This window comes from Passer montanus, unplaced genomic scaffold, assembly GCF_014805655.1.
Source record: "Passer montanus isolate IOZ18808 unplaced genomic scaffold, ASM1480565v1 scaffold12, whole genome shotgun sequence".
Lineage (NCBI taxonomy): Eukaryota > Metazoa > Chordata > Aves > Passeriformes > Passeridae > Passer > Passer montanus.
The window spans coordinates 907,008-934,792 of record NW_024358722.1 but is presented as its reverse complement, the minus strand read 5'-3'; the positions used below and the strand labels follow the sequence as shown (position 1 = coordinate 934,792).

The window sequence follows — 27,785 nt, the reverse complement described above, 5'->3', positions numbered from 1 at the left end:
CACTGCCTTGCCCCCGCAGCTGAGGGGCAGTAAGGACTGGGGTCTCCAATCAATAATATTTCTAATAGGTAGCCCTGAGGAAATGGGCCCCGATTATCCCAGCAGATGTCTAATGTTTTATGAAGCCTTCACTGCTCTACATAGCCTTACAGTATCCTATTGTTATTTTACAAACAGTGGCTTCAAAAAGGTTAATGCAGACTATAACTGCTACCTGGACCGGAAGAAGTACCCTACCTGGCTGTTTCAACATAAATCTATATTGGTAGTTGTGATACCCATTTGTACCTCTCAAATAGTTTACATAAACCTCAGTAGTAAGAGTAGTTCCTGGAATGATCCTTCAATAAAGTTAACAAATGCAGCAGAGGATAAATTCTACTTTATGGAGAAAAATACGTGTGATTCTATACTTTTAAAAGGGTCACATTGGGGTATATTGAAGTTATTGTCCCACAGTCCATCACCAACAGTTAGAAGAGGCTGCTAGGAGGAACGTCTTATTATAAAACATAATTTTTAATTATCTGGTATTATTTTCTATCGCTTAGAGGAAAAGCTTTCATTTTCTCTAAGCATTTCCCTTTCAATTAAATTAAAATATAAGAACTTCGGAGTAGTAATCCAGATGATTTAGTAAGTAAAAACATAAGTATTTTCTTCTGGGTGTACTACCTTTCTTTGGTAGTGGTTTTTCCCTCTTCAGCTTGTCTTTTAAAATTCCTTAAATGTATTTCTTCTTGTTGCTATATAACAGGCTGGATTCCTTTTCTCCTTATGCTTCATTTTAAACTTCCTTTTCCCTTGCTTTCCTCATTATCCTTTCTTTCCTTGTGTCTAGTTTTATCCCTCCTGGATTAGGATTAAGTTTTTACTAGATGTAATATGAACATGGCATCCACATGGATGCAGAGGAACACTACAGCTCAGTGTTAGCAGGTCACAGAAAGCACAGGCTTTTTGCCAATCCTTAAATTGTGGTATGTGCCCCAAACCCTCACAGCCAGGTGAATCTCTGCCCTTCTCTGTTATCCATTAACACTGTCAGTCCACAGCTCATGGAGGCTGAAGAACATCCTCCAATTTTTGCTTGCTCCTGACAAAGCTTGTCAGCCATAACACTACAAAAGGAACTTCTGCCATTTCCACTGCTAAGAGTGACAGTAAGATATTAATTTGTACCCTATCATCAGTGGTCCTCCTACCACTGAGCAGTGTTTAGTGATTTGTGGGTTCCTGTTGGTAACTGTCCTCTCCTGATCATCAGCTGTTTGTGTGAGGGCCGGTGATGTGCTCCCTCAGTACACCTGTAAAAGGAAGAGGCAGAAGCAGACAGCACTCAGCTCTTCAAGAAGTGTTTGGAAAACACATGGTGTGAGTCTTGGCATGTCCTGTGCCGGACCTGGAGTTGGACTGGATCCTTATGGGTCCCCTTCCACAGGGAACTGTCCATCCCACTGATGGCAGCGCTGGGCTTCCTGGTGCTCAGGACACAAAGTATAGAAATGTTGTAGCCAAAACCTGAGAAACTGGGCTGAGCTTTCAGTGGAATGATGTGAAGCACGGGTTTGGGTGGGAGATGCTCCTGCTTCATCTACAATTTTTCCAAGCACTGTTTGTATGGGGAACAGTAACAGGAGCACTTAACAGTTCCGAGCTGTTATTCCAGTCAGTTTTCTCTGATACAATGCATGGACAATCCCCCAGGTTTGCACACCCTTAAAACACAGACCTGTGCTGCACATTCCTGTCTGCTGGCAGTTTCTTCCTTACCTGGCATGCAGTGTTTTCCTTCAGGAACACCCTGTGACCAGCTGGGATGGGAGGTTTTCAGCTGGCCCAGCTTTCATGGTCTGTTGCTTTCTTGGTTTTTGCTCTCATTGTCCTCTTGCACGCGGTTCTTCCCTATGGTGTTTTTCACAATGCCCGCTTCCTGTCCCCTCCCTTCTCAGGAAGCTGTTCACTGTTACTTTAGGTTTTTCTATTTACAAACTGTTGTTTTGCATGTGAGGAACCTGCTGTTCCTACCAGTCCTTCCTTCTACTGTTAAAAGCAGACACCCCCGCCTCACCCCCAGCTTCACAGTCCTTACAAGGGAAACATCTCCACTTCCTGTGCAACATAGGAGCATCTGAGATAATATCAGTGGGTAATTATCCATCTTGTAAATACTTCTCAACCACCCACCAATCTTTTATCAATTTAGGCTCCTCTTGGAAAATGGGTTTGTTACACACAGTTGCAAAGCAAACTTCTAGAAGAGAGCTGAAAGCTCTTCTGGAATAGAAATATGACAAATTCCTAGTCAGTGTTGCACTAGCACTGATGTAAACTGCCCCATAATTATTCATGGTACATTTACATTTGAAGTCCTTGCTTAAAACTGTATTTGAATGGGAACATTGGCAGAAACGGTGCTGATAGACTTTTCATCATGGTAAAATGCCTCTTTGTGTAGCAGCTGGCATTCTGCATTTCTGTGATCTAGGCTATGTAGTCACTCTTAAAATGAATCCTGACTATGAAATGGCATAGGGAACACAAGCTAAGGCTTGGCTAAGAATAATTTGTTATGCAATTAGTACAATGATAAGAATATATCAAAACCTCCACTCTATGAAGCGTGGTAGGCATAGGAATTTTTCTCATGTTTCCTTTCCAACCTACGGGTTTCAACTGCTTGTATCTTTCAGAATTTTTCAGATTTTTCACTTGTTTGAAAGCAGGTCTTTTATTTCCAGAAAGTCTGATAGGGAGAGAAAAGTTCTTTTGATCAGACCGCTTTTACAATGGTGACAGTGCCTCAGAAAATAAAATGGATTGCTCAAAGACATGTACTGATTTTGGAGAAAGTCCTTGATAAATCAGAGGAGAAAAAAAAAAGGATTTGGCAAGTCAAACTGTAATTTTAGGTGGTAACAGGCTTCAGAGTAGAAGAATGTAGAATTCTTTGATCAGAATTGCTTTTAGTGGGAAATCCTTTCTTCTGTCATTGTTCCCTTCCAGGTAAATGACAATGTTCTCAATAGAAGCAGTTAAAAAGGCACACTTCAAAATACTATATGTGACACATATATAATTCTTTCAGTTACTGAATAGTAACTTCTGGATATTGGAGATCTAAAATAGCAATCTTGAAAGGCATGCTGTCAAGTAAACTAGGTATTTAATTTTATTTTCTACTCAATTTTACTGTCATTTGGAGCATATACTCGGTTATCTGGGATAGTGAACAATACAAAAATAATTTTAAAAAAGATATAATGGCTTTCAGCTACTTAGCAGTGGCCTGTCTTACATCTAAAGTTGCCATTTTAAAGTACTTCTTCAAGCTTTTACTCTAAATGTATTTGTGTTTCAACATTAAATACAAATTATCTTGAAGCTTTCAGAACTGTTTTTTCCTGTGGAAAAACAGTACCACTTTCTAGATTAAATTGGGATAGCAAGCATCTGTCTAGTCTCTTCACATTGTTTTGTAGTGAAGAGATTAAAACAAGTAAATTATTTTAAAATTTAGGCTTTATCATTACTTTTGTAACTGAGAACAAGATAATTCAGGTATTGCCTTGCTACTTATTCCTGTTACAGAGTATCTTCTATGCAGAATGGGTGAAGCCAATTTAACAAGTAAAGGGAAATGGTTGTGTTTATCTTGTTGACTTGTCATACCTTCACAGGAATCACCAAGATATAATTCTTAAGAGTGGTAAGTTCACTGCTGCTAGTCACATTGCAATTTATTTCTTACAACAGGCTTCCCAGAAAAGCTGCCATAGTAAATCTTCTAACACCATTACCGTGTGTGAACATGGTTTTTCATTCTCTTGAATTAAAGATCTAGTCTAGATGGGAAAGTAACAGCAGATGACACCACATACCAGTGACACCAGCAGCTGAGTGGATGGCACACTGCTGGCAGGGACAGCTTCCCTTAGTACTGGGACTGATGCTTTGAGATTCCAGGTTGATGCAAGAGCTGTGCAGAAAGCCAGAGTGTTTCAGGTTTTGTGCAGCTGCTTGACAGGTATTACTGTCAGGTAAGAAATCTGATTGTATTCTGAATTCAGGTACAAAAATCTGAGAAAATTGCTCTGTCTGGGGAGGATTAAAAGTGAAACTGCTTCTTTTTGTTTGGTCTTGCACAAATTCTCAACACAGAAGCTGGGGAGCAGCATAGATTCCCTTTGCATTTAACAGTTCTTACAGTCTTGCAAAGTTATTTCTTATGAAACGTTGGAATGCCATTTTAGGAATAAAAATAGCAGCACTAAGTCCTTATGGTGTTTCCTTGTCTTCACTTAAATGTTATTAGTCATTCCAGAAAGTCAAAACACTGTTGTTAAAATCCTTTCAGTATCTTTTTAGTAGTGTCACTGTTTGACGGAGACTGTTCACCACAATGCAGTAGAATTAGTAATCTTCCAAATTTTGTCCAAAAGACAGCTTTTACGCTTCATTTGGGGTTTGCAGGCTTCTTTCAATTTTTGTTCCCTACTCTTACTGCTCTTAGACTGCACTATACTATAATACAATGTTTCTGTTTTAAGATACCAAGATGTATGTAAAATAGTGAGAACCTTCCTACTAAGACTAACAGCAAGACCTGCAAGTTTTTAGAGAATTCGACTAAGGGTAGCAGTACAGAGACCTGAATTACAGAACCCTGATACATCACTTCCAAATTAATTCTGTGTTTCAGCTGAATCCAGTACACTGAATCCAATCCTAGGACCTCAATGACAAATGCTGAACAGCACACCTCATTAATGTATGGTGGATGTATGTCTGTAGGTGATCTGTTCAGCTGCTGGATCTCATTGTTTGTTTTAACTAAACCTATTTCCTGGTGTTCTGAAGCAAGTTCTCTCCTCTCTACTCAATAAATAAATTTTAATTGTTCTGCATTTATTTGCTTTCTGTTTAGGCATGTTGCACTGGAGGGTGCTATATAAACCCTAATTAAGTAATATAAATTATCAGCCATGTGGTTCTTGTAATGAATTGTTCCCCTTTCTGTCATGCATTCGGAGGACGTAGCCCCATGCAATTATTCATACTTTCATCCAGTAGTGCAGTTTCAGTACTTTATTTTGAAAGTCTCCTAATAGCTAGTTTAAAACAAGAGAACAATTAAATGTAAAGTGTACTTTATTAAATAAACTCAAAAGATAAAGCAAATTGTGCAGTTAAGAAAGACAACAACGTGGCTAAAGGATTTTTACAGCAGAAAACAAATTACGGCAAATGAGCATTTCAGTCTAGCAGCCAAACTGTCCTCATTTTTGTGGAGTTAATTTCGGTCCTCAAATTGTGACTTGTTTTTTAAAAGATATGCTGCTAGAAATTCAATGGGATTGGGCGGTCTGCAAAGAAAAAAAGTAAATCAAAAGCAGTTATTTTTTATTATATGAAATTAGGTAGATGAAGGACCAATCACCTTCCCTTAAAAGCAATACAGCTCCTCCCAAACACTTCTAAGCATTGATTTCGGGATGACCAACTACCTAGAGTGACTCTGTAAATTTCCAGTTTATGTCTAATTAGAAAGTTTTTAAAAAGGGGCCTTAGTCACAGTGAGTTCAATGTTACTAAATTGCTAGAACAGTTACATACTTACATACCTAAACCCAGAGTCTGTAAGCATAAATACTGTATGTACATCATTGGATATGACAAGAATTTGCCTCTTTCTTTAACTCATGCTATTTAAAGTAAAACTGAATCTCTGCTTTTTTTTTTTTTAAGTGGTTATTGTGTAGCTTAGTGTATTAAGAGTTGTTTTCATGGTTTCTGGCACCTGAAACAAACACAACAAATCTTCAAGTTTGAGAAGTGCTGTAACTTGCAAGTAGTCAATAATAAACACTTTTCATCACTGGCCTTAGTCTGTAGTTTTTTAAAAATAACTCCTCCGGCTATACCATGTGAATCCTGCTAATCTGGATTCTGTCCACAGAATAAATGACATACTTATTCCACAGTAGGTCAAACCAAAGGTCTGGCAGTGAGCAAATATGCCTATAAAGAGCACAAAAACAACAACAAAAATATGCAGAGATACTTCTCGGGACCATCCTTTTGGCTTCCAAGAATGTACCAATTCCTGAGCTGGCACTCTTAATAGTCCTGGTTGGATTCCACTACAGCTTTGACCAGTTGCCTCTTGAGCACAAATAAAATGTTAATGTCCTCAATTGAAAGCAAAAAAAATAGCTTAATTATGTGAGCTGTGAAGGATCAGCTCTTTTGTTCGCTATGAATTTGCTACCTGCTTTGTTTCATTTGATTACTGTACCAGAAGAGATAATAAACAGTCCATCCCAATACATCATCTCTGTGCTGTTGTGATTTAACAGGCTGCTAATATGTTTGTCCACAGAAGCCTCTTTTCTAGATATCATCTGTTCAGTCATTCCATATACATACAGCATGCCATACTTATGATCACTTTGTCACATTCTACCAGAATACAGGGGAATTATACATAATATTAAAATACAGGAACATTACAAATTTCAATAGTGACATTATGCTTGTTTTTTACTCTTTTAATTTTAAGTTGGTTCTACCCCTTCATTTTCTAAGTCCTACCATTCAGAATTTATTTTTGATTAAAGCAGTGCTTTGACATACACATGTAACAGTTTAACATTTTTCCACAAGGGTAATTTTCAGCTCAGAATCTAACATTTTGTCATTACTGTTTTTAACCACTCTCTGAGGTCCACAATTTTATGTTTATTTGGATTCAATGTCACTTTCTGTCAGTTTAATTTTTTCATGGCAGTCTTCAGTTTTATGAAGTTCCTGTGCAATTATCTATAATTGGTCAACTTAAAAAAAAAACAGAATTTGAAACACAAAACTCTCTAATCTGGTCTGTAAAACTCAGTCTCATTAACAACTTTTCAGCCACTTCTTCTAATTGTTATAAGTGATCTTTTCTTAGATTCTAGTGTTGAGCTTGTTTCACCATGAAAATTCAACAGTTACTTCTACCCTCTATCTCATATCTTCCCATCAGTTCCTCATCCATATAAAGGTATTTCCTTTAATCTCAACAGCAACTAACTCTCTTTAAAAGCTGTTAGTGAATAACTATGTGAAAAACTTTTTGCAAATTTAAACAGACTACATCATCTGCATTCCTTTTTATGTATGCTGGCTGACTCCTTCAATAAACTCCAAGACACTTAAAAGACCTAACAAAAATTGTGCTGACCTCCTCCCTTATATCTCATTTATTCATATGCTCACTATCCTCGATGGTAATTTCTACTGAATTCCACGCATGATCATCAGATGTATTGGGCTGCTCCCTGAACATTTCTACATTCCTTTGAAAAACACCTTAGCATCCACTAGTTATTTTCCCATTCAATTTTAAGCAGAGCTGATAGTTCAGCTTTCTCACTCCTGAGGGTTTATTATGCTCAGCTGAACAGACAGTTTGCCCTGGCAGGTTCATACTATTCAGATTTTTACCTGTATGTTTTCCCCAACTTCTCCTATCAATGATCCAATTTCACTGCTGTGATGAGCCCCCATAAAAAAGATGGAAAAAAGGCAAGACAAGGCAAGGCAAGGAGAACGGGAAGGAAAGGGAAAAGTTTGCCTGTCACACAGGTATTCAGAGTGTAAGGGTGGGGTATCAACCTTGGGCTGTGTTTTACATTGAGTCTGCAGCAGAACTCCCACAGATGTCAGCTGAAGATCTGCATATCCCTCAGGTGTGCACATGGGTGGACCTTCCTAGGTGCCTAATTTTGCTTAATTAATTGTCTGTACACTGCAGTTTCAATTCCCAACTCCTTTTCAAGTTCATACACTGTTGATGGTTTTTCTGACTGTAGGTGCCATGATGCAATTGTGGTCATCTATACCAGCTTTTGATTGTATTATTTCAATTTGAGAGATGGTTACATGCAGCACGATTTGTCACTAGCGAGGACACACCAAAAGGCTAGAAATTAGTTTTATTAAGATGAACATCTGTTTGCTTTTATTGAAGCATAACTTCCTACACTGACTGGTAAAGAGAGCTGGGGCACCTCAACAGCATAATCTTTACCCAGAGGATAAACCATCAGTCTGCTTCTTACTCTGTTGACAGTGCAGGCTCAGCCACATTCTTTAGAAAGTATTTTAATCTCTGACAAAGATGCATGTCATGCCTGATTTGTCTTTCCTTCTCTTAAATGTTAAGCAGAACTGTTTGTAATTCCACACTACAAAAATCTTCAAAACTAGAACATCCTCTTGCCTTGTTTCTGAGGTGAATTATGTGATAAAAGTAATTCTCTGTGGTGAATTATGTGATAAAAGTAGTAACAAAACCCCTCCCATTTTTCCCTCTAAAACTTTCACAGCAGCATACCTCACTGGGAGATCATGAATTCAATAAAAAAAACTCCTGTCATGCCGTGTGTGCCTAAGTGAGGAACCCATCTTGCATGGTCAATCACAGCAATTCATGGGTTCATAAACCTTTTACAATGAGGATCTTACAAAGAGCAAAACCATATTTGGTGTGTGAGGCCTGAAAGGTGCTGCACTGCCCAAGTTTGAGAGCTGCACTTTGCTAGGAACAGAAGGGACACAGAAGCATCTTACCTCTCTTTTGCAAGAACAGCAAGTCCCTGTAGCAAGATAGGTACAACAGTCTGATCCAAGTAGGCACGTGTGGGTAATGACTGAAGATCCACCTTCTGCTTTGATGTTTTCTCAGCATTTAGTTTCTCATTTTCTACTATCCTCTGAATTTAAAAAAAAAAAAAGTGAATTAACATTGGTAATAGCAGCCACATCGACTTTAAAGTGTGTGTGCAAAGTACCCATCTCTGCAATTCAATGGCAAAAATTCCTGTACATCTTTTAAGAATATTTAAGTGCATCTTTTTCCTTGCACAAAAACCTAATCCAGAGGAACCTTCTGTTAAATTCCTACGTTTTGGGGAAACAAAGTTTAGAAGTGGTAAGTTTTCTACAAGAGAAGACATCCATTCTGGTAATTTTTTATTTCTGCTTTTGCATTCACTGATTTGAACTCTACACCACCTAAGACAGGAATGACTACCAACAAGTCTCAGTTGGATGGTTCCTGTACACATGTGCTTCTAACACAAAACGCTAAAAGCACAAGGAATTCAGGTGAAGCCTGACAAAGGGGACTCTGCTAAAGTCAAGTACTTTGTGCTCTACTCAAGTATAGATGGACAGTTTGAAGAAAACATATGCAAAATACTTCCAGGTACTTTTTGATCAAAAAGTGTTGAATCATCTTACACCATTAACTGTAGTTGAAAAGTGACACCCTCCCACTGCCAGTAAACCAAATGCATTCAGTGCAATGTACATGAATCTACTGGCACGGGACCAATGTGTTATGGTTCTGGAGGAACCATGGAAGCTGAGGCATAGAGACAAGCAGTTATCGGAGAGATGAGTCCCAGATGTTTTAAATTAGCATCTGCAAAAGCTTAGCACAGAGTAGAAACTTATAATAAAGGGAGACTGAAGGCTTTTCTTTAATAAGAAGTAAATGCCATAGAGTTAGGAAGTGATTCTCCCAGTCTACTCAGCACAGGTTGAGCCTAATGTGGATGGCTTTTTTTGTGCCATAATATATATGTCTCACAGATAGCAATAGAACACATAATAATCATAAGATACTTCAAAAAAAGCCCCAACTCATTAAAAGGCTCATTAGCTACGTCAGTACCATTTAGAACAATGGAAGTAGCACAACAGAAAATATATTTACAGCCATTTCCGCCAGGGACAGGTATTGCTTAGCTCCACTGAAATATTACATTTTCTGAAATTAGACTCAGGAGTTAACTTATTTCCCCAAATCATAAATGTGACTTCCACTGCAATAAAATCTATGTTACCTCTACATTTTCAGTGAGGCCGTATTCGGAATGAGGATTTTCTGGAACCTGTAAAATAACACATAGTTAGCAAAGCTAAAATTCTCCTTTTACACGTGAAACATAATGCACATGTGAAAAACGCCAATCACTTGTTTTTGAAATTTTAAAAATTTAATAGTAATAAAATGGTTATAAAAATAGTAATATAATTAAAATAATAAAATTTGAACATTTGCGGTTAGGACAATATGAGACAATAAAAACATAAAACATTTCTTGTAATACCTGTGGCTGTCCCTCCATAATCTGTTCTCCCTCCATGATTCGAAAAGTGAAATCTGACGGATGTCCAAGAAGATCTAGGCAAGCAATAAAAAACCTGGTCAGTAGGCTGAGATGAAGCCCATGTGAGCGAAGTGATATTGCATCACTTGGTTACTAATGGTTACCAAGGCACAATTACTAGAAAGCAGAGGGAGTTGCTCCGTGCTCCCCCCCGCGCCAAACTTGAACTGGTTTCTCCCGCACGCAGAACCCAGAAGTGCCTTTAAGTTTCGCGTTAGGTCCGCTGAAGAGCGCAGTACTGGGATTAGAAAATACAGCATTCATCCCCTCGGGACGCCGGAGCATCCCCTTCCCTCCGCCCGTCCCTCCGTGCCCGCCACAGCGCCCCGAGACGCCCGCGGGCAGGGCCGGGCTGGGGCCGCGCCGCAACCGCGGCCACGTGCGGGCCCGCCCCCGGCCGGGGCTGGGCCGGGCTCGTGTGGCGCGGCCTGTGGGAATGGGAGCCGCGGGATGCGCTCGCTTCCGGACCAGCCTGGGGTGCTGGGGGGCGGAAATGTGCTCCGAAATCAGTGCGGCTTGGTGCCCGAGCCGGTCACTGTGGTGTTCGCGAAAAATAACATTGCTGAAGCTGATTTGGGTCTGAAATGAAATAACAGTGAAAAAACAGTGTTAACAGTGCTTGAAGCTTCTGGAATTTCTTTGGTATTACAAAATCTGTTAAAACTTTATATCAGTAATTAAGAGATTTTTTAAAGGACAGTTACATATACAAAAAATATTCCTCCTCTCATGAGTAGCCTGGAACATACTTGATAATATTTTCATAATAGAAGTACATCATCACAAAACACAGAAGAAAAATACTTGATGTACATCGCTGCATTTTTTTCAGCACTAATAGGTTCTCTGTCTAATAATGGTCTAGGTCATGAATAGTTGCTGTATGTTTGTATGTTATTTTATATGTGATAACATTCTGTATTTTATACAGTAAGAAAACTGTATACTGTGTACTGTTCTGTCATTAAAAAACCTCACTCCACTCTGTCATTTAAGAAAATAAATACACATTGCCAGGGGCAACTAGAAGTAACTTTATGAGGCATAAACAAACAAACAAACAAAAAAGCAACCCAGTAGTTTTATAGTCATTTTTGAAGAATGACTCAAATACTGCAGACAGTAGTGATTTTAGTTTGGCATATCCTTTTAATTAACACGCCCCACCAACTGCTCTTTCTTGCTGTAAGCTGGGGGAAACTTGCTTGTGCACTGAATTACCTGTCTGCAGTTCTGGGACTGTCTCAGCTCCTGTGTGCAGGTCAGGGGTGCAGCAGGGAGATATCTGCCATAATCTAGGATCACTCAGTATTTTATTTGTAGAACAGAGAGCGTGTGGCAAAGCAGAACAAGGGTGAGAAAGATCAGACAACGACAATGCACCCACACGGGTGGGAATGTTGAAGCAGAGAGGGAGGCGTTCGCTAAAGTGGTGAATACAGCGGCAGGCACAGAAGTGCTGATGCATGGATGCCTCCCCTCGGCTGCCAGACCAAAGGTACCAAAGCATTTTTAAGGTTTGAAATAACCAAAGGAGTAGGGAGCTGGAGGATCTATCTCTTTGGTGAAACACAAATAAATATTATGGCTGGGCAGATAATTGAGAAGGGCTTGGACAACTGCATGTTCATTTTTGGTAAGGAGACTGGAGTAGAGATTTTTTATTTTTTTTTTTTCTTCCAGAGCGATGTATCTATAATGTATAGTGCATTCCATTAGCTCCCTGCATGTGAGGAGACAGCCTGTCACTGCCATTACAGAGCTGCGGAGCAGACAAAGCACCGAGCACACCCCCGGGGGCAGCTCCGGGGCGGCGGGAGCAGGGACACGGCCGGGGACTGGCTGCTCCGTGCCAGGGAATTCCCCGGGCTCTGCCTGTGTGCCACTAGCAAGCACTGCACGCGGGAGCGGCGCCAGGAGCCTGCGCTGCATTGTGCCTGCGGGCCGGCTCACAGCCCCAGTCCGAATCATTAATCCTGTTAAATTATTCATCGCCCGTCCGCTCGGCGCGTCGGAGGGGCCGGCACGGAGCGGGCTCGGCCAGGCTGCAGCGGGCTGCGGCTCCCACTGTGGGGCTGCGCTCCCGGCAAGCTCCCGGAAGGAGCCTGAGCCCGCTGGGAGCCCGCCTCTTCTCCCGGGCAACCGCACAAGGGCACATTTCCTCGGGCTGCGCCAGCGGTGCTCCACGTTGGACACTAGGAGGAATTTCTTCCAGAAAGGGTTGTTTAACACGGCAATGGGCTGCCCGAGGTGGTGGTACAAGTCACCGTCCCCGATCATGTTCAAGGCCCGTCCGGACGCGGTGCTTAGTGCTATGGTCCAGTTTTATATCAGTCCAAGGCTAGACTCGATGGCCTCAGAGGGCTTTTCCGACCACACTGATTCTGTGGTTCCCTGCTTTCCCGTGCCCGAGAGCGCGTCCCTCGGGCCGTGGGCGGGGCAGGCCGGGCGCTGTGGGCGCCATCCCCTCCCCTCCCATGGCGGCGGGGGCGGTGCCAGCGCTCCGGGCCGGGGCCGCCCGCATCCCGCCCTCCGTCCCTCCCCCTGGGCCGGCCGAAAGGGGCGTCGCCGCCGCCACCATCGCCATGGCCGGTTGTTGTCAGTCCCTGGCAGCGGGTTATGGCGACGGCGGTGAATGAATTCTCCGGGCGGCCGAGGGAAGAAGAAGGGCTCAGCCGGCTCCAGTTCCGCGCCTCCGACCGCCGGCCCCTCTCCCTCCTCGCCGCCCGGGCCGGCGCCCCCCGTGCCGCCGGCGGGGGCGGCGGCGGCGGCGTCCCCGCACAAGCGGAACCTGTACTACTTCTCGTACCCGCTCTTCGCCGCCTTCGCCCTGCTCCGCTTCGTCGCCTTCCAGCTCGGGCTGCTCTTCGCCTGGCTCTGCGAGCGCCTCTCCCGCGGCGCCCTCATGGCCGCCAAGGGCAGCAGGGCCGGGGCCGGCGACGCGCCCGAGCCCGGCGGGGCGCCCGAGACGGTGCGGGCGTGCCACAAGCGGGCCTTCGAGTGCATCTCCATGGCTCTGCGCATCGACGAGGACGAGACAGGTAGGGAGGGAGCGCCCGCGGCCGCCCCGGGGTGCGGGGGGAGGCCGGGAAGGCCCTGTGCCGTGGAACCGCTTCCAGCTAAGGGCGAACAAAACCCGCTTGGGAGAGAAGTGCGGGGGCTGCGGACGCTGTGTGCGCGGGTTGAGCCGTGCTGTGCCCGCATGCCGTGGCCGTGCTTCGGGCCCCGGCGGGTCCGTCCCTGCCGCAGCCCGCAGGTGCGGGTCCGATCACAAAGCTGCGCCCGGGCTCGTTCCCCTTGCAAGACAAGTGCTTGTATTTCTCCCCAAAAACTAAATTTTTGCCGCGGGGGTCTGGGTGAGGCGGTTAAAAATTGCTGGCGGGTGTGTGACTGTAAGTAGCCTTCACCAAGCCAGCTGGACAACAAAAGCACCAAGGACAATAATAAGGATGCATCCTGTACTGCACTGCCTGCCAAATGATGTGAGTGCTCAAGCGAGGCTGCAGGTTCCTTGGCCCTCAGAATGCCCATTTGGAGTGGTGTGACTTTTAAGGAAATAAATACTTGCTTTAAGTATTTTGGTAGTTTCTTAAAAAATGCTTTTCTTGAATTGTTTGACATGCATACTCTTAAAAAACCTAAAAACCTACCACTGTGTGATGAGAAGACCTTAAGGAGACCATTTAGGGTTCAATGAAATAAAACAGAGGAGTGAGGATTTTTTTTTTTGTAGGGCATTAAAAAAAACCCAGCCAAACAAAATACTTGATACTGAATTAAATTTAATCATTTATTCTAAATGCATCAGCATGATTCTGTCAGCATGCAAAAGGTAGGCCTTGGGGGCATGCTGTCATGGTGTTTAAAATTCTCAGGAAAAGTCAGAATGCTTTATTCTAAACTTTCAGTTGCGCTTTAATGAAACTGCTATCCTAGAGGAGGAGATTAAAAATATAGCAGTAGGCCTTCAACAGAAGCTGCATGCTGACAGCACCACAAAAGCATGGGATGTGTCCTCCTTTGCGTTGACAGTTTGGGAGTGGCAGTGGTTCGCTCTGGGAGAGGAAAAAAACCTGCACCATGTGCAGCAAGGTTAGTTCAGCACAGATGTACAGCGAGAGAGCACTGAGGGTCATAGGAACAAAGCATGAAAGAAGGTGAGGTAGCTGAAAGCTTTGGTGGTGTTGGTGACTGCTCTGTGGGGAGTAGCAAAGTCTTACCTTATCAGGCACCTCTTCCACTGCTGTGACCTTTAACTGTTGGTGGTTTGGAGGGTAAGCCCTTAAATATGAATTTTAATGATGGACTTGCTCTGTCGGTATCTTTAGGGTGATCATACATCAATTAGCTGCACAGGCCATACATTTAGTAAGATAGTCTTTGTTGCTAATATGAGCAGTTGCACAACTGTTACAGCCCTGCAACATTTCACTAAGAAAGAACTCCTTTTAATACCTAGATTTGTTTCTTGCTTATTTAATTTTGGCAGAATACTTTTCTATTCTTTGAAAATTTTTTTATCTGTAAACAAGCTTTTTATATCTTCAAAGAGAAAACCATATGCTAGACATAGTATGTGAAATGGTTGGAATTTCTGAATTGTCTAATAGCCTGTTAGTTATGTGGCATTTTTGCTGTTGTGGGAGCTATGCATACTTCAGTAATTTTGATAGCACTTCTGGTAATTTTTTATGCTTCTGAATTAGTGGGGCAATTATTGTTATTTTGGTATTTTCACAATTAAGCTTAATATCCTTTCTTAGGAAGGTGCATGTGGTGTGTTGACCCCTGCAAGCAGTTAAGCATCCTCCACACAGCTTCTTGTTTGCTCTTCTCAGTGGGACAGGGGAGAGCATAGGAGGAGCAAAAGTGAGGGGGGAAAAAAAAAAGTGAGACATCTTTCCAAGCCACGATTGCCTTTGAAGACAGCCCCCATTCAATTATTCATCTCCCCAGGTTTTTATTGATGAGCATTATATTGTATGATGCAGAATATTCCATTGGCCAGTTTGGGTCAGTCATCCTGCTAGTGTCCTCTTCCAGCTTCCTGTTCACCCTCAGCCTCCTCACTGGGGATCTGTGTGGGAAAAAGAAAACCTTGAGGCTGTGCTGCTCAGCAATACTCAAAACATTCCTGTGTTATCAACTGTTTTGGTCACAAATCCAAAACACAGTGACATTGGGGCTGTTTAAGGAAAATGAGCTCCATTCTGCTAGAGCCAATACAGCAAGTCAGCAACTTCCAAGGACTGTGACATTTATTTTATTTTTAATGTCATAATCCCTGAGAACTAGTCAACCATTCTGTGTGGAGTTGGAGCACAACCTTTGCAAATAGCTTGGTGTGGTATTGTGCTTTGGAAACTTTCTCCAGTTAAAAGCTGGAAGTGAAATTTTAATGATGACCTTGGCATGTTTGCAGCTGCCCCTAAGAATAACAAAGCCATTCAGGCTTTGTTAGCAGAGGTGGGTGGAATCATCTCAAATCAGGATTTTATTTAGCTATAATCAGTATTAGATTTGCGGTTTACACTGCAGTCAAAACTGTTTCTGTGGGTGGTGGAGAGAAGAAGCTTAAAGAAAAAGTCTAAAGAGAGGATTGAAGTCACTCACCTTGGGTGATTTAATTTATGTAGCTTTGTCCTTAACAGTCAGGATATATGAGGCTGGTGAAGAAAGGACAGTAATGATATAGCTCCCAAGGTATTCATGACTATAGGCAGGTGCTTTTGTGCTTTGTGGTGGTAAGAAGAGCAAAGCATGAAATTATCTGCACTGGGGAACTTGCCAAATGTTATTAATAAGAGATATGTTTTTTTAATCTGAAGAGGAGCAAGAGAAAACCCTGAAGAGGATTCTAGAAATGTATTGCAATATTTTTACTAATACTGAAATTTGCTAGAAGATAGGTTTGTGACTGAAGTTATCAAAAGATTCAAAAGATTTGAGTGTAGAAGCACACAACTACTGGCAGTTAGGAATAGTTTTGTGAAACATTGTCATCTGAAACTAGGGTAATGATACCTGAAGTTTCATTGTAGGCATTTTTCGTTTTTCTACCACTAATAGTTTGTTAATGCTGATCAGGTTTTATGTTCTAATACCTAATCTGTTATATTCCTCTGAGGAAATGCATGCTTAGTGTGATATAATTATGTTGCAAAAGTGTTTTTCCATGTACAGGCATGTTCATTTTTAATGCAGAGTATTTATGGAAAGGGAGCTTTATGAAGTAGATTGGTCTTCAGTGGTTGACTTGCAGTCATGGTGTCACATGGCTTAGGTCAGGTACAGGCATGTTCATGGCTGTGTTTGCTGTAAAATCCACTCAGGATGGACGTGGTTGGTACAGAGGCGAGCTCTGACTCTGCTGTGTTCTGCTTCATGGGGAAGTTGACACACACCTGTAATACAGCAGTTTCATAATAGCTTAAACTAAGAAATGCCCTCATGACAAATGAGCTGCACTGCACAAAAGGTAACCAGAGGAGAAGTGTCTCTCATCTCTCTGGTGTAGTGTCTTAGACTTGTTGCTTTTCTTCTTGAGTTTCTGTGCTTCTACTTTTATTTTGGCTATTATTAGTGTTATTATTGGCTGTCACCGGAGGAGTAAGAGGCAGATCTCTAGTTGATGTTCCAGAAGTAAAAACTGTTAATTTCACTGCTTATGTTGGGTTTCAGAAGTAAAAACTGTTAATTTCACCATTTCTGTTGGGAGTGAATATGTGTAGGTGAGCTTTTTAATCTTTTTTTTGGGGCAGGGGAGGGGGGATTATTTCTTTAAGTCAGATGAATTACTCTTATAACAGGCAAAAGTGATTTGAGGCTGGTGTAGTACCTGTTTTTAATAGAAAAGCTTATTTGATATTTAAATAGCTATGAAGTTGACAGTGTCCCTTTAAGACTTCCTTTAAATCACAGGATTTTGTTACAATATCTCTTCCTCTCTCTTACTTGTTTTATGCAGTATTATGTAGAACCATTCCTAAGCTTTAATTCGTTCAAGAAAATAATGGGCTCACTTCCTTTTTAAGCAGGACAAAAGGAACAAGCTGTTGAATGGTATAAGAAAGGAATTGAAGAACTGGAAAAAGGAATAGCTGTCTTAGTAATTGGTCAAGGTAAGCCAGTTTTGAGTTTTGTGGAACTGATTTTGGTTTATGGCTTTTTTGAAGTGAGAAATCAATATTACTAAATATGGTAGGGGCTAGGAGCAGCCTGCTGTACTTCATAAGGATCTTTCTTATTCCTGTTTTAGCTATAGGTGAGCACTTTTCTCTGTTCCACCTTTAATATTCTGGTCTATACCACATGCAAATCTTGCTCCAAATATTTTCAGATTCTGCAAAATCATAAGGAGTTCATGTTACTGTTAAGTAAAACATGTGATTTCTTATATAATGGGAGTGCCAAAATACTGAGTTTTGATTTGATTTTCTGAAGTTGACAGTTCATGTTCTCACTTATGCAGAATTTTATATTCCCTTCAGTATAATGTAGAAAGAAACCTCTGATTTGGAATGGCCTGACATTGTGTTTCTGAATTACTTAGGCCAAAATAACTGAACATTTCCAGCAAAGGAAGAATGCCATCTCTCTATGGGGAAACATTTTAACCTTTAGTGTAGAAGTAGGTGTGTACCATAGAAATACAGATGTAGTGAAGGACTGGCTGAAAATTTCTGTCCTCAAAGTAATATAATAATGATAACCCAAATCACCTGCCCAAACCTAAACCTGTAAGTGTTTTTGCAGACTTGTATTTATTCCCTTACTTGTGTTCAGAAGTATGTGGTGATCTTACTTAGGGGGCAATACCAGTGGCATTTGATATAACCTGTATAAATTGCACAGTTTAAAAAAAAAAGCTTGACTTGAACAGGCAGTATTTCTTAGAAAGTGTTAATGTCTAATTCTGTGTGTTTTGAAATGTAAAGGGACACAGTCAACTGAATTTAAATCTGTTCATTTTTCCAAAATCAATTCCTTCAAATTGTACTTGCCTCTCAGTCACTTTTCAGCTTTTAAAAAAAATCATTTTTTTATTTCTGTTCAGAGAAATGCAGAGACAAGGGACATGTTAGGTCAGCATGAAATATTAGACAATGTTAGACAATATGCAAAGCAGTGTTTGGGTTCCCATCTCTCTGTAAGCACTGTTGTAAAGCAGAGAGTGTTAACTAACTTTAACATCTCGATTAAATAGGAAGCTTTAGAGTTTTTTTTCACTAGTTTTGTAATGAAGTTCCATAATGGAGGGGATAGATAAGGGGTGGGAGGAGGAGGAGGGAAGGCTGGGTATTAGTATTTTAGCACTTAATTTACGAAATTGTGTTTTAACATGGATTTTTCTTTGTAAGGTGATCAGTGTGAACGGGCTCGACGTCTCCAATCTAAAATGATGACAAATTTGGCAATGGCCAAGGATCGGTTGCAGCTTTTAGGTACCAGTTACAATTCATGACTTTGGAAAGTTTATAATTATTTGCACAACTTCATTTAACGTATTCTTCTAAAATATTACTTTGATTTTTAAAGTGAAGGAGTCATTATCTTTGTAGGGTCTCTTTAGTTTAATTTTCAGTTGGGACTAAGTGCTGTTGATGGATTTTGAAAATGAAATTTCATGACCCACTTTCAGGTATAAAAGTAACTGAGAAGTCTTTTTATCATAGCACACTTGAGTCATAAAATGAGGAAGTCTTGATTAACTCCTGGTGGAGTTTGTTCAGGATTTTTCTGTTAGTACTGTAGTGAAATGTATGATACATTGCTGATCATGAGTGCCAAGTGTGCTTCTTGTAAGTGTAACCACTTCATATTCTGTTGATTTTGCTGTCACTTATATTAACAATTTTCCTTATTATTGATAAATAATAATAATGATGATAATTATTTAACATCATGTAGACCATAAGATTGTGAAATTCTAATTTTCTTGATTCTTTTCTAGTAGTGTTCTTTTTTTAAAATTGGAAGGTACGGTCATATTTTCCAAGTATAGTGTTGTGTAACTTTAGCTTTATTAAAATTAAGTGTTGTATATAAGTTCTTAACAGAGTAAAAACCCTCCCATCAAACAACAGATCACTGTGTAGTGCATCTTGTAAATTTAAATCTTTGAAAATGTTCAGTTCAGTCAGTAAAAGTAAAATAAGGGATTTTTTAAATTGCTCTTTATGGGTACACTAACAAATGTACTTGATTTTAACTTGCATATCTTTAATCTTACCCTCTCCTCTGTGGAGTTGTACTAACTCATTCTTCTAGGAGCATATAGAGCAGATGGGAAAATTTGGGTTCTTTTCTCCTCTTACACTTCATGGCTCTGTGGTCCTCACTGATCATTGACAGGGAAGTTGTGACAGGCTCAAGGAAGTGAGCCCGTTTGTTTCCCTTTAGTTCCTAATGCCTTTAGTATTTTTTGAAAAAAATTGAAGGGGTTAGGAAGTGAAAGAGGCATCTGTCTTCTATGCTTTAATATGGGTGTTTCTTCATACAGTTTTAGTATATGGAGAAAAGATGTTTTCCACTTAAAAGGGTTAAAGGCAGACTTCTTGAGGTAATGTGAAATACTAGGGAACAATAGAGTGAAAGTGATTACATGTAACAATCTTCGGTAAGGTATGGCTTGAAGTAACAGTGAAATTGAAGTGTTTTGTGGGTAGTGCTTCATCCTTGCTTGTATTACTTTAGTAGTGCTTGCAGTGTTGATAAGTTGCTTACTTGCTGTGATCTAATAGAAAAGGAACAAAAAGTAAGATTCACAAAAATCCCTGAAGTATATTCATCTCTACTACCTGAATGTGTGATCACATGCCATTTGTTTACTTCAGAGTGCAGATTGAAAGGTAAACAGATAGAATAGTGTTTATTACATTAGTTGATGCAAAATAATTTTTATTTTTGAATGATCAGTTTAACACTTTGGTTTGCGTAGGTTCTTGTTAATTTTTGCTGAGGACGTGCTTCATACGATGTACCGAAAAGGGAAATTTGGATAAAAAGGAGCAAATGAAGTCATGTGCCCTTTAGGAAGGCAAAATATGTGGTTTGGAGGGATATATCAGTTGTTTTAAATCCCTACAAGTTTGATCATTAGGGTTCTATTTGAGTAATATTGTATGCCATCTAACAAACTTTGAAGTATTGGGAGCATATTTTCTTATTATTTTTGTCTGTCATTTTACATGGATTTTGTGGAAATTTAAGGTAATCTAGAGTTGAATTCCGTGTGCCATTTTAAATACACTTTTAGCCTCTTACTTATAGTAACAGATATGTGGAAGTTTTTGAGTGGTGTAAATATCCTTTTGTAATTGAATTAAGCATGAGGCTCTTGAAGCTGTTACAGTTTAATGAAGTATTTTTTCCTAGGAATTGAACTCATAAGAGCGTTTTCTGCTTTGTGGAATTTCTCCCTTTCTTAAGTCAGAATAGGCAAGTCCTTTATTACATTAGCTGAAAGGATAAAGCAAACCAGACAATAATGCCAACTATTTCATCCTGCTTGCTAGAGGGAGATGTGATTGCAGACTGCCTAACTCAAATGCCATCCAGTCAAGCAGGTTACATTGGTAGTACATAGAAAATGAAAATTGAGCCATGCTGATTATAACTGTCCCTTGAAAGAGCTCAGTGTTGTTGGTTTTTTGGTTGGGTGTTGGTTGGTTTTTTTTTTTGTTTGTTTTGGGTTTTTTTGTTTTGTTTTGGTTTTTTTTGAAGTGTTGGTGCATCAGTGTAACTTTAAGTTGCATGACCCCACTGATGGGGGTGTTTGACACTGTGGTGAGCATGTGATGTCTGATCACACCCATGTGTTACCACTGAGTCATCACACCACTGATGCCTTTCAGTGTTGGAAGATGATGGAGCTACCCACTGTGGATGATGGGTTTTCTACTTTGAGCCTTGTTTTCATCCTGAGTCTAAATTATGTATCTTACTCCGTTTAAAGCTGTCCTGTGACACAGTCTGAAAGCTGAAGTGACTGGTAGCGTGTTTCAGGTCATCTCAAAGGGAATTGATGGTTTTGACAGTCCATTGACAATATTGGGTTGTGGTGGCTGTCAGGGGACTTCAAAATTCTTCCATTTGATTTGGTGGTGGCCCCCCATTTTTTACATGGTTTAGGGTGTGTTAGCTGGGTGGTTAAATGTTGCTTTGATGGTCTTCACACACCTGGTCTCTCCTGGATGACTGATCACCCATGTTAGAGTCATTAAATTTGATGTATTTAGAATGACAGGAGGGTATTTGTTTTCTACAGTTGATCGACAGAACTTGGCAGCCTGTTGTTCCTAAAGATAGATGGCTGTAATGGCCAGTGCAACACTATTCAATTCTAATGCTATTTATGTGTTTTACCAGTCTGTGCTCTCTCATTTCAGAGAGATTTTCTGTAAGGACACAGATTTCTGTCACAAGTGCCTTCCTGTGTATTTAGTGTAGCTTCAGTATTTTGGTTGAAGAGTGTATGTGACACATAATTGAAATATCTGTCATCAGTATCCTCTTTGAAGGGTATTAATGTTCCTCTGTTGTGCCTGTGTAGATACAGTGTTCAATGGACACCTTTTGGAATATTTCACTTTCTTGGAGGAGATGGTGCTTTTTGCTTCATGCTTATGTTACAGGGTAGCATTTTTAAGTAGAAATTAGTTTCCTTGAACTCAAGCTCTAGTATTGCCTAAATAAGGCAGTGCTCTTTGTTTGGTAGGTTTATGTCAGCATTGTGTCGTGAAGGTGAAATAATGAATGAGAATCTGTGAACTTTCTGTCAGTGTCTGGAAAAATAGGGAGAAAGTATTTAAATGGAAGATGATGGTATCCTATAATTCCCTGGATTAATATTTAAAAGCTCAATTTACTTTTGTTTTTCCAGAGGAACCTACAGGTATACTGTCCCTAAAGAAAGGTGATATATTTGCCTTTTGAACTTTTATGTGCAATACTAAAATGAAATGTTTATAGGTAATGTGATGAGAGGACTCTGAATTGAAACTGGACAACAGTTGGAGTACATTTTTTTCTGTGGCTGGAGTTCTGGAATTCCTGAATTTGTGGAACTAGCTAAGCATTGATAATTGTAGTGGAACCCCAGTGTCAGATTGTAGCATTGAAGCAAGTAGTAGCATTTCCTGAATTCCTGCACAAGTGAATTGATGTTATTATGGTCACTCACTAGAAAGTTTTTTTATTAAGCTCAGAAATGTTCCCCAAAACTCAGCTGACTATCTAATATCTTCAAAATCTATTAATGGTAATTTTGTTTCCTGAGCTTTCTGTATGTTCTTTTCATTTGGGTGGCATGCACTGGGCAGGGAGCAGACCATTCTGCTGCCTCGTTTGGTAGCGCTGTGTCCCCTAAAGTAGTGCACTGTCTGCAGTCATTCTTACTAAAAGGATTTTTCCTTACCCTCCTGGAGAGGAAAGCTTACAAGGGTAACTTCTTGTAAGTTGCAGAGCTTGTGGTTGTTCGCAGGCTGTTCTTGTGTGACTGACATTTTTTGTTTTACTCTTGACTCTTCAAAGCTTTCAATTTAGAATGAAGTAAACTTTGTGTACCTACACTAATCTTGAGCTTTAGCTTTTCATAAATGCCTGTAACTACTAAGTTTTCCTTCTAAACTACATCTTGTTCAACCTAAATGTTGTTAAACCATCACTTTAACTATGAGGTGTAAGGATACTATTCAGGAAAGCTAAGCATTGAGTGATGAGGAGCAGGAAGAAGAAAGGAACAAAGCAGAAAGATCTGTAACAGGTAAAGAAGCCTGAGGAAGAAAGTGCTCGTTCTTGTTGGTTGTACCATCTGCAGGCTCTGAATGGCACTTCTTCCTCCAGCCAGATTATTTATGATCTTAATTGTGTACATTTTCAGTAGAATTTGTCTGCTTTTGCAATATATGCTTTCATAGTACCAGAGAACATTGCTTTTCTACTTGGCATCTCTTTTCTTGCAGTTTCTTGGTAGTGTTATCTCTTGTGGGGGGAGCAGAAGGGGGAAAAAAAGCAGGAGGGAATGAGAGAGCTTGACAGTGTATGCCTTACATCCTTGCAGACCATGGTTGGGTTTTAAAACTGGAGGAGTGTGTGTGAAATAAAGGTGGGAGAGGTAGTAAAGAGCCCTAAAAGTATGGCTTAGAGGTTTTTAACTGCAGTGGGAAAAGAGATGTGGTAGTTAGGCTACAGGGAACAGGTTAACTTTTCTTTTGTATTTGCAGCCTTATGCCTCTTTGACTTATGGTTTGGCTGTTTTTCATTACTTATCAGAGTTAATTTCTTTCTCCTTTTGCTTTATAAATACTGTATTCAGGTGTTCTGAAGTTAGTCTTCCTAAAGAACACAAATTGCATGACAACTTTATTGCCTTAATTTCAAGGCAATTAAATATCTAAACAGAGGTGTCAAATGACATCGTGGTAATATGTGTATGGTGTTCTGCTTGAAGTTTGAAGGTTTCTGTAAAATGTTGTTGACTAGCTGTTACTACTTAAGTGGAATATTTATTGTGCAGAGAAGTGAGGACTCTTTGCACCTGGTCAAAAGTAACACCTTGAGAAGGACATTCAGAAATGTGTTATCAACATGAATATTAATTAAATTAAATTGAATTAATCCTGAACATGGTTTTTGAAGTAACTGCAATCACCAGACTGGAAAGATTATTGTAATTAACTCAGCCATAGAGGGTGAGTTTTAAAGCTGTTTTCAGTCATGCTTATACTAACAGAATTTTCTTACATATTTGCTGAATGTGTAGAGTAGATAGAAATATTCCTTTTATCTTTAACTGTAACAAAGCCAAACTTGGCATTTCTGTGTTCAACATACATAAATTTTCTTGGTTCATTTTTGGTTTTTGTTTGTTTATTTTGTCCTTTTTCCTCCCTCCCCCTCTGTTCTACTATGTAGAGAAGCTGCAGGCAGTTTTGCAAATTTCCAAGCCGCAAATGGAGGTCTATAATGACAGTACTAACCTGGCATGCCGCAATGGACATCTCCAGTCAGGTGGGTTTGGTTTTACCAGCACCTATTGAGGGGATGTCTCTCACTTCCTGGTGTATTACAAGACGAAATAATGCAATGCTATATTCTGGCCCCACCAGCTTTAAAATAAATTTATATTTCTGTTTTTAAAGGCTTTGTATAAAATACTTTCCATACTTTCCATGGTTTGACAACACTGTTTTATTTTGTAGTATTCAAGTTTCTCTTACAATGACTGTCCTAGAATTCAAATCTATTTATTAAGGCAACATTTTAGAAATTATTGCTCATGTAATATTCTTCAAGGAGTTACATTAAACCTGTTTTAGAAAGTGTCAGTGTTGGATATAAAGGTTATACATTGTGCCTACATTAATTAGCTCTTCCTTTATGATATTGTAAGTATGCATTAAGCAACTTTAGAATTCTGGGGGTTTTTACATCAATAAAGTGATATGCAATTAAAATGAGGGGAAAATGACAGGAGCTCTTGCATTTTGTCAAAGAATGTTGTTTTAATCCTTTCCCAGAAGACTGAACCAAACTATTAATATAGCAGAAATGAACTTTTTTTGTACATAAACAAGGTGTAAAGTTGTGGAAGTCCAGCTGAGGGATCCCTGATACAGTATCATGAAAGTCAGTCTATTGGTAGGCATCTGGATTTCTTAAATGGTTAGTGTCTATGCTCTTGTCCTTGCTTTTTCTGTCTTTCTGGGGTGAGGGAGTGTTTTTTTGTAAGAACATACTAGTAATACATTTTTTTCTTAAAAGCAATGTAAATAGATGGTTATGTTTCAGTCTGCTAATCATCTTGCTGTTATTCTTCCATTATACATGTAAAACATTATTTTCATATGGACAGATCTAATAATTTAAAACCACAAAGTAGATGACAGAGTTTCTTAGAAAACTACAAAATCAGTTTGCAGGCTACTTCAGATAGGAGGACTGTTGTCTCTACCTGAGGAGGTAGAGGTATTTCAGAGGTATTGAGCCACAGGGCTCTGGCATAACCTTATTTTTCTGTGTGTGGAAAGTGTTGCCTGCCCTGTTGACTAATCAGGTTAGGCTTTTTAAAAGTTCAGGATTTTATAAAGTATGAAACATGATCATGTTCATTCTTAGTTTTAACATCAAGTGTCTTTTTGCCCATCATTTGGTCTAAAATTACATTGCTTTCTTTCATTTGCCTTTAAAGGCCAAAGTCTTTGCAGAGGTTTTTGCTTTGTATTTTTGTGTAAGATTCTATTCTCACAGCTGTGTTGCACATTTTTGTATTTTCACAGTGTTACTGATTTGAGATTCTTCGTTTTCTCAAGATACTATTTGTGTCAGCCTTCCTGCCCAATTTACTTGATTCTAACACAAATGACTACCTATCCCTGTCTTCAGCATTACTGGTTTCCAAACTTAAATGAATAGGTAGAGATTTTTCTTGAAATTTATCTTCCAAATTTATACTGAGATTTTTCAAGACCTCATACCAGTAGTATCATCTGCCCTTCAGTTGCAGAGGGCTATGTCTTAAAAGTAATAACAAGTGGCCTTGATCTCGCCTTTACTTGGAAATAATATTAATTTAATATTCATAATTCTTCTTCTCATAGCAGTCTTAAATTAGATGCAAAACAATTTACCTGTATTTTTCCCCCTGAAATGTGCTTGTTTTCCTTTGTATTTTGGATTGTAGTTTTCTCTTTTTTTTAACACAGGCTAGGGAAGGAGATTATGGCAGTCTTGCCAAAGGCAGAGTTTGAGTTTTATGAACTCATTTACTAGTCATACAATACTTAGAGCATTACAGTAATTCCCATGTATACCATTTCATGTGTAAATCCCAGCTTGATGGATGGCCAGAGAGAGCATTACATTTCTATTACCTCAGCATGAATACTGTGCAGCTAGCTTGTATTCTATCTCAGTTTTCACTTGGAAGGAGTTGCTGGCTTGACATTAATAGTAAGCATATACTGGCAGTATTTGTCATGGTGCAGAAGTTCTATTTTTAATACTGAAGTTTTCAAAGGAGTTCCCCGAGTGAAAGAACAAGTAGCAATAAGATTGTTTTTAACAGCATAATTTGACAAAAGCAGATCTTTCATGTGGATCTGTCAGTTCAGAAAGGAGAACAGCTGTAATTCCTGGTTTGGGTAGCTGTGCTACCATTGAAAACATGCATCATGTCCTTCTTAGCTGCTGGAGCTTTCTGTTAAGTAGCTTTATTACTTGCATCTACCTGTTTGAAAAATCTGAATTGAATTCTTGAAGAATTGTGATTTTGGGGGCTGTTGTGAATGCTGATCCTGAATAATGATCAGTCTTGCAATTGCTGCAAGTTTAAAGCAGCAATTTAAAGTTTTTTGGTTTTGTTGGTTTTTTTCAATGAAACAGCATACATAAAGTTACAGATAATTTTAGACTGGTGGATTTTTCTTCCAACTTGGTATCCACGGACCGTGTAAAATAACTTGTTTTAATCCCTTCATCTTACTTCTCAATAGGCTTATGTAGAGAATTTCTGAGGAATATTCCCTGATGATTTTTAAGATGTCACAATTGAAGGCTGGAAATTGTTCTGCAGTACCGGAATTGCTGCTGTTAATTTGAATTTAAACTTTCTTTTGGATGCTTAAGACATTAGAGACTAGTAGAAGCTTGTTTATTGACATGTGCTTTAATTTGGTTTAAGTGCAGAAAAAAAAAATAATGGGTTTGCTTTTTAGAAATATAAAGGATATTGTTATATTAAATAAATGAGCTACACTTGCATAATTTTAAGATTGTTTTTGCATTTCCAGGTATTTAATATAATCAAGCTTCTCTTAGATTTGTTAAAACTTATTTGTACTTTATCTTTAAAATCAGTTTATTATAAGTATCTATGTTATAGAATAACTTCTAATATTTCTCTGTCTAAGGGAGTCTGAAATTGGGCACCTGTGTCTACATCTTATCACAATTTAACCAATAGAAAACTTCAGACAAAATTTTGCTACTTGCTTGTTTGTAATTTGTGTTGTGTGTGTATTTGGATTAAAATTGCAGGGATGCTTTCAGGACCAGACAGCTATTATGTCTGTGTAATCCAGTGGTGTTAGCCTGGAGCTATGAAGTAAATTATTCTGTCCAGAATTAGACAGTAAGATCAAACTGATTAAGCATCTATTGCTATTCTATAAGTGTGTATGAAGTAGACAGTTGAACTGTTCATTGATTCAAATACACTTGAAAAAATTCCATGGTGTCTCTTTGTGATTAGAACATGTTTTAGGTACTTCCTTATTGTTTTGTACAGAACAGTGAAACCTTTGGCGAAAGGCTGCTGGAGATATTGTGAAGGCATTAAAGTTGCTTGCTGTGTATTCCCAGACTTTGAGTAGATAACAAATAAAAATGGGTAAGAAATGTGTTTGGGGGATTTTGCATTTGTTATAGCAAAATATGTATTTTGCATAATGGAACAGTAGGAGCTGTCTGACCTGTGATGTACACCTAAACACCTCATGCTTTAGAAATAGATAAGCTTTAGATAAACTGTAATTCTGAATGATTTGATAACATTTTTGT

General features: G+C 39.5%; 2 protein-coding genes across 10 annotated transcripts in view; one reads left to right on the top strand and one right to left on the bottom strand.

Moving 5' to 3' along the window:
* Nucleotides 1-5,073: 5,073 nt before the first annotated feature.
* Nucleotides 5,074-10,552, bottom strand: DPY30 (dpy-30 histone methyltransferase complex regulatory subunit). 2 transcript variants are annotated; one of them, XM_039698013.1, is made up of 5 exons: nt 10,342-10,552; nt 10,164-10,237; nt 9,897-9,944; nt 8,617-8,759; nt 5,074-5,366 (listed from the first exon to the last, which is right to left on the bottom strand). In XM_039698013.1, the coding sequence occupies exons 1-5, from the start codon at nt 10,481-10,483 to the stop codon at nt 5,294-5,296; spliced, it is 480 nt and encodes a 159-aa protein (XP_039553947.1). In that variant the 5' UTR covers nt 10,484-10,552; the 3' UTR covers nt 5,074-5,293. The 2 variants fall into 2 exon arrangements, with proteins under 2 accessions (XP_039553947.1, XP_039553949.1); XM_039698015.1 differs by having other exon boundaries at nt 10,328-10,442.
* A 2,211-nt stretch (nt 10,553-12,763) lies between these two features.
* The window catches only part of SPAST (spastin), a 33,806-nt gene continuing 18,784 nt past the window's right edge, over nt 12,764-27,785 (top strand). Inside the window, exons 1-4 of one of the 8 annotated variants that reach the window (XM_039697818.1) lie at nt 12,764-13,264; nt 17,261-17,344; nt 18,584-18,667; nt 24,141-24,236. In XM_039697818.1, the coding sequence (XP_039553752.1) occupies nt 12,859-13,264; nt 17,261-17,344; nt 18,584-18,667; nt 24,141-24,236 (670 nt within the window). In that variant the 5' untranslated portion in view covers nt 12,764-12,858. Of the gene's footprint in view, nt 13,265-17,257; nt 17,345-18,583; nt 18,668-24,140; nt 24,237-27,785 lie in introns of all 8 variants that reach the window. The other 7 variants (XM_039697817.1, XM_039697820.1, XM_039697819.1 and 4 more) reach the window with 7 other exon arrangements.